This window comes from Rhinatrema bivittatum, chromosome 9 (assembly GCF_901001135.1).
Source record: "Rhinatrema bivittatum chromosome 9, aRhiBiv1.1, whole genome shotgun sequence".
Taxonomy (NCBI): Eukaryota; Metazoa; Chordata; class Amphibia; order Gymnophiona; family Rhinatrematidae; genus Rhinatrema; species Rhinatrema bivittatum.
Window position 1 is genome coordinate 255,125,848 of NC_042623.1, and position 17,069 is coordinate 255,142,916.

Below are 17,069 nucleotides of genomic sequence, written 5' to 3' on the forward strand. Positions count from 1 at the left end.
AATATACCATTATTATTTAGGAACTCAGCAGAAAAATTATAAATAAGCATTCTAAACCCACTGGCTCAATTCAGGCAAAAAATACCACCAAATTTCACCCAAAACGGAAGTAACTTTGATGTAGGGGATCTTTCTGGATGCATCTGTCTCATTTAAAAGGCTGGCTTTTAGCAAAATATGCAGGTAAAAAATTGGAACTGTAAAAAAGGATTGCAAAAGACGAAATCGTTGATGACTACTGTTCCACTGATTGTGTTTGAATTTGCTTGGGTAATTAAGCATTTATGAAAGCAATATGAGTAGGAATCTGGGAGGTGTATACTTTATATCTGCCAGCCTCAGCAAATGGTTTGCTCAGCAGTAGACTTTCTGAAATTGTACCCTACTAAACTCCAAAAATGATCAATCTATTTAACATTTTCAAAGCAAGACTAGGTGAATCATTAAATGGAGGGGCTTGGGTGCTCACACAGTGAAGCAGGCAGCAAACTAACTCAACATGCATCTCCACTTTGGATCTTTGTGATCTGATTTAGATGTGGATAGTCACATAGAGGCCCCTATTCAAAAGTATTTAGAGTTTGAAGTTATCCAGCGGGGATAGTAACTTTCAAACCGGTGCAGGTGTGCACACGTGCTCGTCATGTGTGCACACCCGCACCCAGGGACGCGGCTATTTTATAACTTGCATATGTATATGCACTCGTGTTAGAAAATAGCCTGGCAGCGCCCGCACATGTGCACCAAATTTTAAGTGGGCGCACACATACACGTGTGACTATCACTTCTACCGCTATTCCCAGTTTTACCAGTTCTTACCCATTTAAGAGACAGCTCTTCCAAACCTCCCTAGTTTAGTAGCTTACACTGCCGCCCAGTTATCCCTGACCCTTAAAACCCTGCAGGTCTGCCTATTTTTCTTTATTATTTAACATACACATCACCCATAGCAGAAGTAAAGTTATGCAGCAGGGGGCATCAGCACTCGCCGGATTGTGCAAATATTTACGCCCACATCTCAGGTTCGTGCCCTGAAACGTTCATGCCCAGTGCAGACCATGCCCCGCCCTTTTTTTGAAAACGTCCGAGATGTGTGTGCTCCGGAAGATATGCGTGTATCTCGCCAGCTTTTAAAATCCGCTTGGCACGTGTGAGCCCGGCATAGTAACGCATCCCCTAATTCATGCTCATGGCGGTCTTTTAAAATTATCTTTAAATGAATATTTGGGCATTTAACTGGCTAGAATGTAGCCGGTTAAGTTAGGAGTATTCTGGATGTAACTGGGAGGTGTTAACTCCAATATACAGTGTAAGCCGGTTAACATAGCCGGCTAAATTTGGTCAGCCAAACAGCTGTCTTAAAGTTACCCTAACAAGGTTAGCCGGCTAACCTTAAGATAACTACCCAGAATAAATACCCAGCATACCCAGAATAAAAAGTCATCAACCCGTGCCAATGTAGACCACAATTCGTCTACTCCCTTTTCTCATATTGAGGAACTATGTTTTGTTATAATCTATCTCCTCATCGCGAGGATCCTTGTTTTGTTTACCCTGTCTTTTCTTAGCTGCCTATCGTTACCCCCTCTCCCAGTTTGAACTTCCCTGTTAAAATGTAATTTTCCAAACTTAACTTGTTGACTGTAAACCGACATGATGTCCACAATGAATGCCGGTATATAAAAATGTTTTAAATAAATAAATAAATAAATAAACAACCACATTCAATAGAGTGACTCCCTTATTGAATATACACCTTCAAAGTTATCCCGATAGATTTATTCCGCTAACACTGCTTTCCAGATGGTGACTGAATATTAGGGGTGGCTATTCATTTGGGATGAAATAGGAAATTCTGAAGACATTTCCTATTTTGTTGCATTTCGGGAATAAAAAAAAAAAATGATAGGAAAAATCACAAAAGTTTTTGTTGTTTTTTTCTATCATTTTTTGGGGGGAGCCTGAAAAAGGAAGTTTAAAAAACAAAACAAAACCCTGAGGTTGCCCCAATCCTTCTCATTTATTACACTATTGAGCCCCACCCACCTACCCCCCCCCCCCCAACCAGGACTCACCAAAAATGACTTGGAGTACCCAAAGGTACTGGCAGCAGCTGTCCCAAGATAGCGGCAAAAATGGCAGCCACCGGCCAAGGAGTATTTTTGGCACCCTAGGCGTGTGGGCTAGGGTGGGAGGGGAGGGGGATCTGCTGGTGGGGGAGTTCAATATTGCAATAAATGGTTAGGGTTGGGGCGGTTTCTGGGTTTTTGTTTTATTTCTTTTAAACAAAAAACAAACAAAAACCAATCCAGGGTTTGGCCTGGAACGAAAACAAAAACGGCACAAAAATGTTTTAGTCTACCATCCCTACTGAATATGGACCTCAACATTTAAAGTATTTGAAGATTTTGTCTATCCTAGAATGCCTTGAATACAGATATATTTGCATAAATCTGAACCAATCCAAATAAATCTGGATGTTTCATAAAATATCCAGGTTAGAGTCAATCTTGATCAAATATGACTCAATGTGCAAGAAAATGCAAGATAAAATTCAGTTCTAAATTTCAAGTATTCAGAGGAGGTTCACTTGTGCCTACCTTAAAGAAATGTATAACTTTCTTACTAGCAGGCTGAAATATCTAGAAATATTGGTGCCATTTTAATGTTCATAAGAAGTAATCAAAGATTTAGCACTAGCATAAGAACATAAGAAGTTGCCATGCTGGGTCAGACCAAGGGTCCATCAAGCCCAGCATCCTGTTTCCAACAGAGGCCAATCCAGGCTACAAATACCTGGCAATTACCTAAACACCAAGAAGATCCCATGCTACTGATGTCAGTAATAGCAGAGGCTATTCCCTAAGTAAACTTGATTAATAGCAGGTAATGGACTTCTCCTCCAATAATGTATCCAATCCTTTTTTAAACCCAGCTACACTAATGGCACTAACCACATCCTCTGGCAACAAATTCCAGAGCTTAATTGTGCATTGAGTGAAAAAGAATTTTCTCCAATTTGCTTTAAATGTGCTACTTGCTAACTTCATGGCATGCCCAGAGGCGAGCTAAGGGGGGGGGGGGGGGAAGAGGGGGGCAAACCATCCTGGGTGGTAACAAGTGGAGGAATGCCATTGCCGCCAGCTGGAAGGTCCTGTGGTGGTGTGGAACAGTGATGTGGTAGGGGAAACCCCACCAGCAAAAGCAAGGAGTTGCAGTGGCAGAGGTCAGTGGCACCGCCGGCATGGCAGCAAAGAACAGGCCTAGCATTACCGCCGGCAGCAGAAGAAGAGGCCCTGCAGTGCCGCCAGCGGCTGAGGAAGGGAGAGACTGGCCCTAGGAGAGTAAGTACCAGTGTGTGAGGGGTGTGTGTGTGTGTGTGTGTGTGTATGAGGGTATGTGGGTGTGTGTGTATATATGAAGGTGTGTGGGTGTGTATATAAGGGTGGCTGTGTGTATGAGGGTATATACGTGGGTGTGTGGGTGCGTATATGAGGGTGTGTTGTGTGCATGCGAGAGGGTGTGCGTGTGTGAGAGAATGCCTGTGTGTGTGTATATGGGAGGATGACTGTGTGTGTATATGAGATGCTGACTGTATAGAAGAGTGAGTGTGTGTGTGTGCCTGTGGGTGCATATGTGTGAGAGGATGCCTGTGAGAGGGGGTGGGGTGAGGGAGAGGAAGCATGTGTGTGTTGTGTGTGTGTGTGTGTGTGTGTGTGCATGGGTGATACTGGAATCCTGTCTGAGAGATAAAGAAGAAACATATGTGTGAGAGAAAAACGGAGGAAACATGTGTGTGTCTCTTTCACACACACATACACACACACACACTCAGGCTCCCTCTGTTTCTCATCAAGCGTGTATGTGTGTGAGAGATAGAGGGAGCATATTTTGTTTGTCTGTGTGTGTGTGTGTATGTACCCCCAGTTCACAACAATCTCAGGGTGACAGGTATGGAGAGTGGGGGATTTTTAAAACCCTTATTAGTTTTAATTACTGGGTGTTATTTGATGTCTGCTGTTTTGGAATATTTTATCTATGTTTAGGACATTTTTTAAAATGTATACAGAAGCTTCTAATTATTGAATATTATTCTATTCATCAGCTAGTTTTGAAATGTATATTTTTTAGTATGGTTTTACTATACTGATTAATTTATATTTGTTGATTGTATTGTTTTGAGGAATAGTGATTCTCTTCTTTTCCATTGTTGCACTGCATACAGAATTTGGCTTGTGGTTTCCAGTTCAGTTTTTGTCTGCATGTGTGCGTGTGAGACAGAGATGGGGAAGCGTGTGTGTGTATGTGTTAGCGTGTGAGAGAGGCACAGAAGAAGCGTGTGTGTGAGAGAGAGAGATGGAGGAAGCGTGTGGGTGAGTGTGTATCTCTCTCACACACACACACAGACACACATACACACATGCTCCCTCTATCTCTCACCAAGCATGTATATGTGTGTATGAGCCAGAGGGAGCATATTGTGTGTGTATGTGTGTGTGTGTGTGTGTGTGCATGTGTGTCCCCAGTCTACGACAATCTTAGGATGACAGATATGGAGAGCGGGAGATTTTTAAAATCCTTATTACTTGTAATTATTTGATGTGTCTGCTGTTTTGAAATATTTTATCGATGTTTAGGAAATTTGAAATTATATATTGGGGGTGGTGGTGCAAAAGAAGTATCCGCCCCAGGTGTCAAATGCTCTAGGTATGCCTCTGGGCATGCCCCCTAGTTCTTCTATCTGAAAGAGTAAATAACCAATTCACATTTACCCATTCTAGTCCTCATGATTTTATATACTTCTATCATATCTCCCTTCAGCCATTTCTTATCCAAGCTGAACAGCCCTAACCTCATTGGTGAGCCATTCCATCCCCTTTATCATTTTAGTCACCCTCCTCTGTGCCTTCTCCAGTGCAATTATATCTTTTTGGAATGCATTTAAAAGTTGCTCTTGTAAATGCACTGCATATACTGTGTAAGATATTTTGGTTACCAAGCTCTTATTGTCCCCTATCTCAGCATCTTACCTTGGCAGAATGTTTTATCTTCAGAGAGACGATAGCCATTCTGGCACGCACACTTTGCAACTCCTCCTTCGTTTTGACAGATGTGTGCACATCCCCCATTTCGATTTTCACAGGGGTCCGGCACTAACATCAATAGAATACAAAATGCAGATGTTTTAAATGCTGCTATTACATTTGGATATGCTAACAGGAATATTGTTTATAGGACACATGACATAATTCTCCCACTCTATTCAATATTGGCAATATCATTGTCGGAGTACATTCTCCAATTATGGGATTTACAATTCAAGATTGATGTAGAGATATGTTTAAAAGGTCCAAAAGATCTTTATGGATTTTAGGCAGGAGTATGGGCTGCCAGCACAGCTGTATTATGTGTAGCTCCAACTGAAACACTGTCTTATGGCATGCAAAGTAAATTATGTGACTTTATCTGAATCCCTTCCATTCCAGTAGGATGTCAAAAGAACATAAGATTTGCCACAGTGGGTTAGACAAAGATCCATCAAGCCCAGTATCCTGTTTCCAACAGTGGCCAACCCAGGGATAAACAGTGGATTTCTGCAACTCCACCTTAATGATGGTTTATGGACTTTTCCCCCAGGAACTTGACCAAACCTTTTAAAATGCAGCTATACAACCACTTTCACCACATCCTCTGGCAGTGAATTCCAGAGCCTAATTATGCATTGAATAAAAAAAACATTTTCTCTTATGTATCACCTAGAAATTTCATTGTGTGTCCCCTAGTCTTTGTAGTTTTTGAAAGAATAAATAACGGATTCATGTTTACTTGTTTCACTCCACTCATTATTTTATAGACCTCTATCATCTCCTTCCTCAGCCATCTCTTCTCCAAGCTGCAAAGCTTAGCCTTTTCTCATAGAATAGTTCCATCCCCTTTATCATTTTGGTTGCCATCTCTGTACCTTTTCTAATTCTGCTATATCTTTTTTGAGATGTAGTGACTAGAACGGCACTCAATACTGAAGATGAGGTTGCACCATGATGCAATACATATTACATCTTCATCCACTAAACAGGCCTCTGACTTCTATAAGCTTATGAAAACTAAGAACAGTTCTAAATGTATTGGAACTGGAAAGGTATTGGAAAGGGATCTGGGGATGGCGTTGGACCATGATCTTTGGTCAAAATTCTGGGATAAATCTATTTGTGTTTCCCTCTCTGCTTCCTTGACTCTGTCTGTTTTTCTGTGGCACACAGGCCAGTATGGACCTCAATAAAGCTCGCCAAATTAGCATTCTCTAATGATAACTTTGGCTAGTCTTGCAAAAGTGGTGGGATCTTTGATATATCTATTATTCGCTTTTCCTAATTTGCATAGATTAGGGATGCTGTTTGTTGTCAAATTTGTGAAGTGCTACATTTTCAGGAGCCTTTGATCTTCAAAGTTATTATTTAGAAATCTTTAATTATGACAACACAATTGTCACACCATGAAAATCTACTTATAGATTTTATGCTTCTGGTTTGCATTAAGTTGATTTTAAATAATTGGAAAGATATTTATGCCCTTGACATGAATATGTGGTAGAATTCTTTGTGCCTTTATTCCAAATATGAGCTTGTTGCTTCAAAGAAATATAGGCATGGCTTTGACAAGAAGGAAATGTGGAACCAACTACTATGTTTTTCAATTTAATGCCTTGTCTTAATAGTATATTTTTCTTTTTTCTCTCTCTCTTATCTATGCGGTAGTTTCCTTGTTCCTGACTCATTTCTTGTAAATTGTCACCTGTTGAGCCTTGTTCCTTTCTAAATTTGTTCTATTTTCTTCACAATTGTTTTTTCTTTTTTTTTTTTTGATGAATACTTACTCAATAGAACATTTTGGAACATAAAAAAGTCCAAAGGAGAGCAATGAAATGATATGAGGATTTGATATCACCTCTGAAGACAGTTTGAAGTAGGTGGACATATTTAGCCAAGAAAGCAATACTTTGTGATTTGATAGAACTGGGGGGTTACAATGAGGTTGATTATTAGCTATTTTCCCTTGCCAGACAGGAAAGGACAAGACACAATGAGCTTAAATTACATAATAGGACATTTATATTAGACATAGGGAGAGCAATAGCAATCCTCCCCACAGGCCTTACAGACATGCAGGTACAAAGAACCAGCATTCTTTTACCTGCACAGAGGAGGCAATAACCAGACCAGGTTTTCACTCATGCATCGTTTAAGTAAGTATTTACCTTCAGAAAAAAGTTTAATTATTGCTTCCTTAAGACTAGGATGATTAAGCACTGGAACAAGTTATCTAGGGATGTAGTGGAATTGCTGTCATTGGGAGATTTCCAAGGGCAGGTTGGACAAACATTTTCTCTGTGAGGATACTGGGAAAATGGATCTCGTCTGGAGTGGAGACTGAAGACAGAATAGGGTCAGTTCTGTTGAGCTCCGATTCTTTATGTGCCAGGTTCAAACTTTGCATGCACTGGAATATTGACTGCATATCAGGTTTTTATTTGCTGAGCTATGAAATTGTAAAAGTCCTGATACGGAGTCAAAATGTGGTCACAAGAAAAGTTTGGCAATCAATATTTTTAACCTCCAGGTGTACAAAATAATATTTTATTGCAAAAAGAATGATTTTAAACATGTTTGATTAAGCAGCTTTCTATGCATTAGTGATTTGCTGCAGGCAATAACTAGATTGTTTGAGATGCTATGCATCTGATTTCTAAAAGGTTTTGCCCCACATTATGCCTATGGTTATATAGCATGAAGCAGATAGCTCTACCTTGTGCTAGTATATCCTGTGGTTACTTAATAAAATGATTCAGTCCAGAACCCCTTGGAGGAGTTACAGATGATTAAATCTTTGTTTTAGGATGCTCAGGTTTTTGGTAGCTGGCCCATCCAGTCTGCCCATCTGCCCAATTAATTTAGCTCTATAATTCCCATCACTCCCTTAGAGATCCCCTGTGTTTATCCCATGCTTTCTTGAATTCAGACTCTGTTTTTGTCTCAACCACCTCCATTGGGAGGCTGTTCCATGCATCCACCACCCTCTCTGTAAAGAAATATTTCCTAAGATTACTCCTGAGTCTACCCCTTTTCAGCATGCAACCCTAATGGATCCAGCCCCCTGTTGAACATTTGCTAGCTCCAGGAAATGTTGCACCTTTTTATCCTACTGGATTTTTCTTTAAATGGGAATCTGCATCAAGTAATCTCTCTATGGTTTGCACTAGCCTAGTTTTGATGAATCTCAGTTAATGAGTTCTGAATGCCTAAATGATGGTGTAGAGCACCAGAATTAATTTTAGCACCTCACGGTGCACTGACTATTCAGGAGTGGATGTCTTGAAGTGAAGCAACTACCTCTTGCTGGTGAGATGCTGTTATTGTTGTATGCTTGTAGGAAAATAAACAAGTTGGTTAGACTCAAATGAAGTATCCTAGTGTTATTTGAAGTGCACAAGCATGTGAAGTACAGTGGAACCAGTGAGACAGAGACTACCCAGAGCCTATTCCCTCAGAAATAATGCGAGATCCTTGGAGGATAGGCTGGTGCAAGTTATAGAGTGGGTTCTAGAGTGGAATAATAGCCTAGTGGTCAGAGCAATGGGCCCTGAAACAGGAAAGTCAGGGTTTAGTTCCCCTTCAGGGATTGCTCAATGCAAATTACCTCTCAATCTAGTACAAATAAATGCAGGAATGACCTTTTTTTCTTAGAAAAATATTTCTTTACAGAGAGGATGGTAGAAGCATGGAACAGCCTCCCAGCGGAGGTGGTGGAGACAAAAAACGGTCACTGAATTCAAGAAAGCATGGGATAAATACAGGGGACCTCTAAGGAAGTGATGGGAATTATAATTGGATGGATGGCAGACTAGACTGAATGGGCCATATGGTCTTTTTCTGCCGTCATGTTTCTATATTAATCTCATATTTTACTGGCGGGGGGAGGGAATTGTTCATATAACTAATTTATTTTGTTGCCAGCACTGAAACAAATTTAGTCAGCAGAAAATATAACGTGCATCCATATGGTTACCTGGCTAGGATGAGCAGGCTGAGAGGGCTCTCGATTCTTACAAGTTTCCACCATGGGTGGAATTTTCTCTCCTGAAGTTTCTATGTATACACCTCATAATATAATTTCGAACAACTCCATATACCATTGTTAACTGGAGTTTATTGTGAGCAGTGAGTATTGTATAATATCTATATAAATAAAAATGTGAAATAGTTTGTACGTCGTCGCTAATCTCGCCAACCACTTAACCGAATGCGTTCAAATTTGCACACAACATTCACTTCCCATATGGGAAGGATCTTATACACTTACATTACATATAGGTCACACCTGTGACAGGTAATACAAGTTTAAAAATTGCTTACACAAAACAGCAACATCTGGTGGCTGTCGGCGCAAGCGCAACCTCTTACACCTTTCACACACACTCACACACCACACCACACCCCACCCCCACACAGGGCTATTGTCTTTCATTCACACTCCCTCATAACACACAGAAATCCACACTCATCACACCACACCCCCCCCCCACCCACACACCTGCCAATGTCACTTACTTCACCCACCCTCCCAAAACACACCAAAACACGGATTCCTGGCTGCTACATTGGGAAGCCACGCATTTCACACACCCTCCGAATTTAAATTAAAGTACCCTCTTCCACCCACCCACGCACTGCACTCCGATCACACACTACACCTGAAACAAGTCCTTGCTTCTCCGCCGGCACCACAGGAACGGTCCGGGACACATCGCATTCAGTAGGGCCGTCGGATGCCAGCAACAAAAATGGCGCCGGCGGACCTTGCCCTTACTATGCTATACGGAGACAACAATGATGTCAGTACACCATGTGACATAGTAAGGGCAAGAGCCCGTCGGCGCCATATCCTCAGCGGACATTTGCCCTTACTAGGTCAGGAATCCTGACGCACCACTTTCACCGGTGAAGTTTTGCGACATGGCAGCCGGCGGAACAAACCCTAGCACACACCCTCGCCACCGGCTGGCAGCTTACACAGGTAGCCGGGGAGGAGCACGGTGGGGGACCGTTCTCATTTTCCGCCGCGCGTTTTTCACGGGGGGGGGGCACTCATTCTCCACATCTCCCGAGAGGGGGGGCTGTAGCGTGGGTTGCTCTATTTCACCGGGTTGGGGGGGGGGGGGCCAGGAAGGTGTGCTTGCATATTTAAACTATTCTTTGCTGGTGCTGTTAATTTGGGGTAAAAAAAACCAAACCACACAAACTATAACCTTTACTGATCTCTGAAAGCTAGCGGATTAGCCCTCCAAAAGAAACTTCTCTACAGACACATTACTAGGTGGATTAGTCACTCCCCTATTTTTATCCCTAAGGGTCACAACCTCCCACTGACTGACCACGTTTATACACACCAATTCATTTCTTATCTATCAGCGTCGTAACTGCTTTTTAAGGTCTGGATCCTCTTACCTAAGAAGGCATTAATTTTTGCCCTGTGCATTTCTCTTGCTCTTCGGACATTACAGTCCCATTTCCCGTGATCCTTTTACACACCATTCATACATCTCTTGCAATTCACCAAACTGATGCCTCACAGAAAATCTAACTTACGTCGGCGTACTCGCGCTGCGCTAGCGGCACAACGCCTTAGAACTAGGCGCACGGAGGAGGAACGGGCAGCAAAAAAAACAGCACAACAAGGAAAGAATAGCTGTAGGAAGACAGCAGGAAGCGGCCGAGCAAAGTGCATCCGGACTGCTAGAGGCACGCTTGCGATCACGGCAAGCACGTTCCGCTGCTCACAATCTCCTTCGTTCACAACACCATGCCCATGAAACGCTGACAGTGGCTGAAATCCCTCTAACACCGACAGCACCTCAACGTCAGCCATGGATCCCACATCAAGTGGCCAAACATTATAATCGACTTGCTTTCCGATACAACCCATATAAGGATTATACTTTCATACGGCATGTTCTCATTGGCTCTATGACACACGTGTGTCCATACTGCAAGGCTATGAAGAAACAAAGGGGATGTGTTGCTATCAAAAATTTAAGGACCAATATCATAGAAGCTACAATCTTGACAGGACCTTTCAAAGGTGAAGATGTACTCATTCCTCGCATCCCTATCATTTCAACAGATATGCCATTTCAATTTAAAAGATTGCAATTCCCAATTAGATTGGCATTTGCAATAACCATCAACAAAGCTCAAGGACAATCTTTACACCTCTGCGGTTTACATCTACAAACCGATTGCTTCTCACATGGACAATTGTATGTTGCATGTTCACGAGTAGGCAAACATGACAATTTGTATATCTGCGCTAACGATGGAACAATAAAAAATGTCGTATACCCACAAGCATTGCAAAATTAAACCTATTACAGATATCCCCTGGCTCTGTTCTGTTTTTTCATCTTAACCAGGCTCAGCCACAGCAACGCGTGGCAGGGTACAGCTAGTAATAGTATATAATACTTATTAGAGATGTGAATCGGAACCGGAATCGGTTCCGATTTCGGTTCACATCATGATTTTTTTTTTTTTTGTCAGGCCCGATCAGGTTTTTTTTTTATATCGGCTGCGCCCGAGCCGATAAACAAAAAACCCACCCCGACCTTTTAAAACGAATCCCTTAGCTTCCCCCACCCCCCCCCAAAACTTTTACAGGTACCTGGTGGTCCAGTGGGGGTCCCGGGAGCGATCTCCCGCTCCCGGGCCATCGGCTGCCACTAATAAAAATGGCGCCGATGGCCCTTTGCCCTTGCCATGTGACAGGATATTGGTGCCATTGGCCGGCCCCTGTCACATGGTAGGAGCACTGGATGACCCGCACCATTTTTAAAGATGGCGCCGGCCATCCAGTGCTCCCTCCATGTGACAGGGGCCAGCCAATGGCACGGATACCCTGTCACATGGTAAGGGCAAAGGGCCATGGGCGCCATTTTGATTAGTGGCAGCCGATGGCCCGGGAGCGGGAGATCGCTCCCGGGACCCCCACTGGACCACTAGGTACCTGTAAAACGTTTTTGGGGGGGTTGGGAGGGTGGGGGAAGCTAAGGGATTAGTTTTAAAGGGTCAGGGTGGGTTTAGGGGTCATTTTTGTGTGCCGTTTTTCCCGCCCTCCCCCAAAACGATAAGAGAACCCCCATGAACAATTTAGTGGGGTTTTCCTATCGGTCTCGGGGAGCCCCTAATTTCTGCCGATTTTGAAAATATCGTACGATATTTTCAATCGTCAGAAGCACGATTCACATCCCTAATACTTATACCTCCAACCTTATCCCTATTCCTCTTCTCTCCCTTTTCATCAGGTTCTTTGTGGAATGCCTGCTCACTCAGCCTCTAACAAGCTTGTCTATATTCATGCTTGTTTTATCTATCTTTTCATCCAGCTTCTTACTCTCTGAGACCTGGCTTTCCCCTAAGGACTCTGCCTCGGTTGCTGCTCTAATAGAGGTCTTTTTTTTTTTCTCATGCACCTAACTCAGTTGGATGTCGTGCTGGTCTGTTTCTCTCCCTCTCTGGCAAGTTTCAGTGCCTTTTCCCTCTTCAATCTCATGGCTTTTCTTCTTTTGAAGCCCACATCATCTCCCTGTTTGCCCCCTATCCCTTTAATTTTCATCTGTTGTCCCCTGTTAAGTCCCTTCTTCTCCTGCCTCACTGACTGACTCTTGGTTTTCCTTGACGCCAGTGGCGTCAAGGAAAACCAAGGAAGAACTGATTTTTTGGGTGGGCACAAGGTTAACATGGGTGGGCTGTAGGCAAGGCATGCAGGTCTGAGACCTACTAGTTCTATTCTTATTGATAAATAATGCCATATACTGCACCCTGCAATGGCTTTCTGAGTAGTTTGCAACAGCAATTATGCATCATGCATGAAACTTTAAAATAAATTACCTCAATTATTTCAAGCACTTACCAGAATTAAAAATTTCTTATTAATCTATATGAATTTATTTTATATTTATTGCAGTTTATAAATGCACAACTATATCATGTAAAAAGCAAAGAAAACAAACAAATTCAATCAATCATGTAATAAAACAAAAATGAATGTAGTCTTTCATGAATCCTCTTCGCAGAAAGCCAGAAATCATCATAACTACAATAAAATAGCATTAATCATCAGAACAGGTGCAGAGCAGAGCTAGGACAATTCACATGATAACCAACATGAAAAAAAAATTCAATTCTGCTGTAACCTCAGCAAAAAATATCCCTCCACTGCTATTTTATGAAATAACACAAACTCCTGCAAAGAAAAAGACATCTAGAACTTTGCCATACCATATAGTCCCCAAATACTACACCAGGCCCTAGAACATTAATATAACACCTACTGGAGTAACAGAACAAGCTGGACTGCTACAGAGAACCTACATGCTAGCAGAAATACTGCACTTCAGTGACACACACACAGGCAAAACAGAGACCGACCCTTACCTAATATAGAAATAAGAGACTAGAAATTAGAAACAGAAACATGCAAACAAAACTGAAATAGAAAGCCTGAGAAACTAGTCTCCTGGTATCTTTTTTCCCATTTTTCCTTGTTGCTCATTTCCTAATTCCTTTTCAGTGTCTCTCTTCTCCTACTGTCTTATTCCCTTCCTCCCTCTCACATACACACATACACGCTTTCTCTCACAGACTCCCTCACACACACACAAGCTCTCATTCTCATATGCTCTCCCCCCCCTTCAAGCTCACATTCCCCACACACAAAAACAAGCTCTCACTTTACATACTCTTTCATATACACACACAAGCTCTCACTCTCTCACCCCCGTCCCAGGCTCCCATTCTTATGCACACACAGATGAACACCCAGGCTCCCATTCTCACCCACACATTCAAGCTCCCATTCTCACCCACACACACACGCAGGGCCTTTTCATTAGGCACAGCCAAAGTCCTACTTCCGCCGCCTTCAGAATGGGATCCCGCGACAGCCTTGCTGCTCTGGTCCTCCTCTTCACTGTCTTGCAGCTCCAGCCCTCCTCTTCACCATCACGGGGATGGGATCCCATGGCAGACTTGCTTCTTCTGAGGACCTCCTCTTCACCTTTGCGGGGATGGGTAAAAGGCCTCTTCTGGTTGGGTGGGCCTGAGCCCAAAGTGGTTGGGGCCATGGCCTACCCAGGCCTACCCATGGCTATGCCACTGCTTGACGCTTCTTCCCGTTTCCTTATTCTTGGGGACTATAATCTCCATGCTGAGGATCTTTCTGACATCTTTGCCACAAAACTCCTTGCCTTAACCTTCTCTTTTGATCTCCATTTATGCACTACTGCCTCCACTGACCAGTATGGCCACTGCCTTGATCCGTCTTTTCTTCCAAATGCTCTCACTCTCTTAGGCTTCTCCATCTTTGTTCTTCTGCTCACTGGCATTCATCTGATAACATTTAATGTCTCTCTCACCCATAGTCTCACCCTGTCACATCTACTATTAGGAATCTCCAGACTATTGACTCTTGTACCCTCTCAACTATTAGCACTCTTCTCTTCTGCTACCTTACCCAAGTCTGTTGATGAGGAAGTTTCTTTGTACAAAACCATACTTGTGTCTGCTTTAGACACCCTCATCTCCTCCCCCCCCCCCCCACACACACACACCTTGACTCATCCCCAACATCCATCTCCTATGTTCCACTATATAGAAACATGGAACTATGACAGCAGAAAAAAAATCTGTATGGTCCATCCAGTCTGCCCTTTCATCCAATTAATTTAGCTCTATAATTCCCATAATTCCCTTAGAAATCCCCTGTATTTATCCCATGCTTTCTTGTATTCAGATACTGGTTTTGACTCAACTGCTTCCATGTTGAGGCCATTTCATGCACCCACCACCCTATCTACAGAGGCCATTTCATGCATCCACCACCCTCTCTACATTTCCTAAAATTACTCCTGAGTTACCTCCTTTCACCCTCATCCCATGACACCTCATTCTAGAGCCTCCTTTCTGTTGAAAGACTTGCCTCTTCTGTACAGAAACCTTTGAGTTATTTAAATGTCTCTATTATATCTCCCCTTTCTCGCTTTTCCTCTAGACTGTATATGTTTAGATCTTTTAAGTCTATCCCTATAGGCACTAGAATGAAGACTACTGACCATTTTATTAGCTACCCTCTGGACTGACTCCATCCTGTTTATATCCTTTTGTACACTCTTTGCTGAGCAGCTCTGGTTAAAGTCCTATTTACTTGCCAGCTTTCTACATTTTAAGTTCATGCTTACCTTTTTCCAGTCTGCTATTACACTTACTTGGGGCAATTTTCAAGTCTGTTGTTGTGGCAGTGTGTGTGGAGTATTTTTAACTGTAAACTTTGCACCATTTCTCAAAGGGAATGTATGCCCTGTAAATAATCAGATGCACATATTTTCCCTTTGAAAACTTTCTAGGAAAAATAGCCTCTTTTTCTGTGGCTATTTTTTTCCCTGCAAAACAAAATTTGTAATTTAAAAATGCAAAACTTTGAACATTGCTGCCTTCCTGACCCAATTCTGCCCCAGGGAACATCTCCACACAATGTGGCTAAAAGTACCCATGTTGAGGAACAATGTGCATACTTTTAGCCACATGGAAGCTGGGTAATTTTCAAAAAATTATTTTACCTGGGTAAGTCAGTATTTTCGGAGCAGAAGTGCTGACATGTGCTTACCTGGGACAGCGGCTAATGGTGCTGTCCCGGCCTGCCCCCTCCCCACCCAGAAACATGCCCCTGGGCCTCCCCTTTCAGCAGGCTCGGCATGGCCAGGCCCGTTGTAAAATGTGTGCGGGGCACGCAAGGCCTGGCCACGCACATAACCCCCAAAATTTACGTGCATGGCCCTTTAAAATTGGGCCAATATTGAATAAGCAATTCTACATTTCTCTATTATGTGTTTTATAAAGTACAAATTTTGAATATATTTTTGGAGAGGGGAGTGGGAGTGGCCTGGAAATTTTCTCTCGTTATTAAGAGCTTCCATCTTAATTGGAACTGGAGCCATCAGCCTTCATTTGCAACCACCCAGGGATTGTATATCTCCTCCCAAATTATCTAGCACAGTCATTGCAGAGGCAATCCTTGGCAGGGAGCTAAATCCCAGCCAGCCTGAGAAGTGGAAGACCTAGCCCAGGAATCAAGCCTATGAACTTCCACATGGCAGTGGCTCAGCAAGGCCACCAAGCCACTGGCCCTATCTTTCTATACTCCCTATGTCTGCATGTTAGGTTTTTCTTACATATATACAGTATATATGAAGCCACAGGCATTTCAATTTTAAAAATTAAAATGCAAATACAATCCAAGAACATAAGACATTTGAAGTTAAAATAATCAAACACTTCAGAAATCATATAAAAATTCGAGAAAGACTTTGGAACCTTTTCACTTGCTACCAGAACAAAGAAGATGATAGAGAAGCAGTAGTAATCGCTCTAGCACGTACAGGCTGATACAGAATGGTGCGCTTGGCCGAGCGCACCGTTTAATCCCCCGTTTGGCCGCGCTATTATTTCCCCTTATACTGTAAGGGGTAATAGCACATGGAAAATACGTGGCCAACCACCCTGAAACTAATAACGCTCATCGCATGAAAATGCATGTTCATCAGCCTGTTATTTCCCCAAAATATTGAAAGTAAAATGAGCGGCCAAGCCGCACATTTTACTCTCAGAAATTAACGCCTGCCCAAAGGCAGGCAACCATTGACAGCACCGGATAAGTGTACAGAAAAGCAGAAAACAAATGATTTTTTTGTACACCCTCCGATTTAATATCATGGTGATATTAAGTTGGAGGCCCCCAAAATTTAAAAAAACCCAAAAAGTTCTTTAAAAAAAAAAAAAATCTGCCCGCTGGTCATAGGTTCAAAAACGGACGCTCAATTTCGCTAACGTTCATTTTCCAAACCCGTGGCTGTCAGCGGGTTTGAAAACCCGACACCGGTAAAATTAAGCGTCGGTTGTCAGACCTGCTGACAGTCGCTGCTTCCACTAATAAGGAGGTGCTAGGGAAGCACTAGTGTCCCT

At 42.6% G+C, this 17,069-nt stretch overlaps 1 protein-coding gene across 1 annotated transcript in view; it reads right to left on the minus strand.

Moving 5' to 3' along the window:
• The window catches only part of LOC115099640 (multiple epidermal growth factor-like domains protein 6), a 472,995-nt gene that overhangs the window by 116,217 nt on the left and 339,709 nt on the right, over positions 1-17,069 (minus strand). Inside the window, 1 exon segment of the mRNA XM_029617371.1 lies at positions 5,031-5,153. Coding sequence (XP_029473231.1) covers positions 5,031-5,153 — 123 coding nt within the window.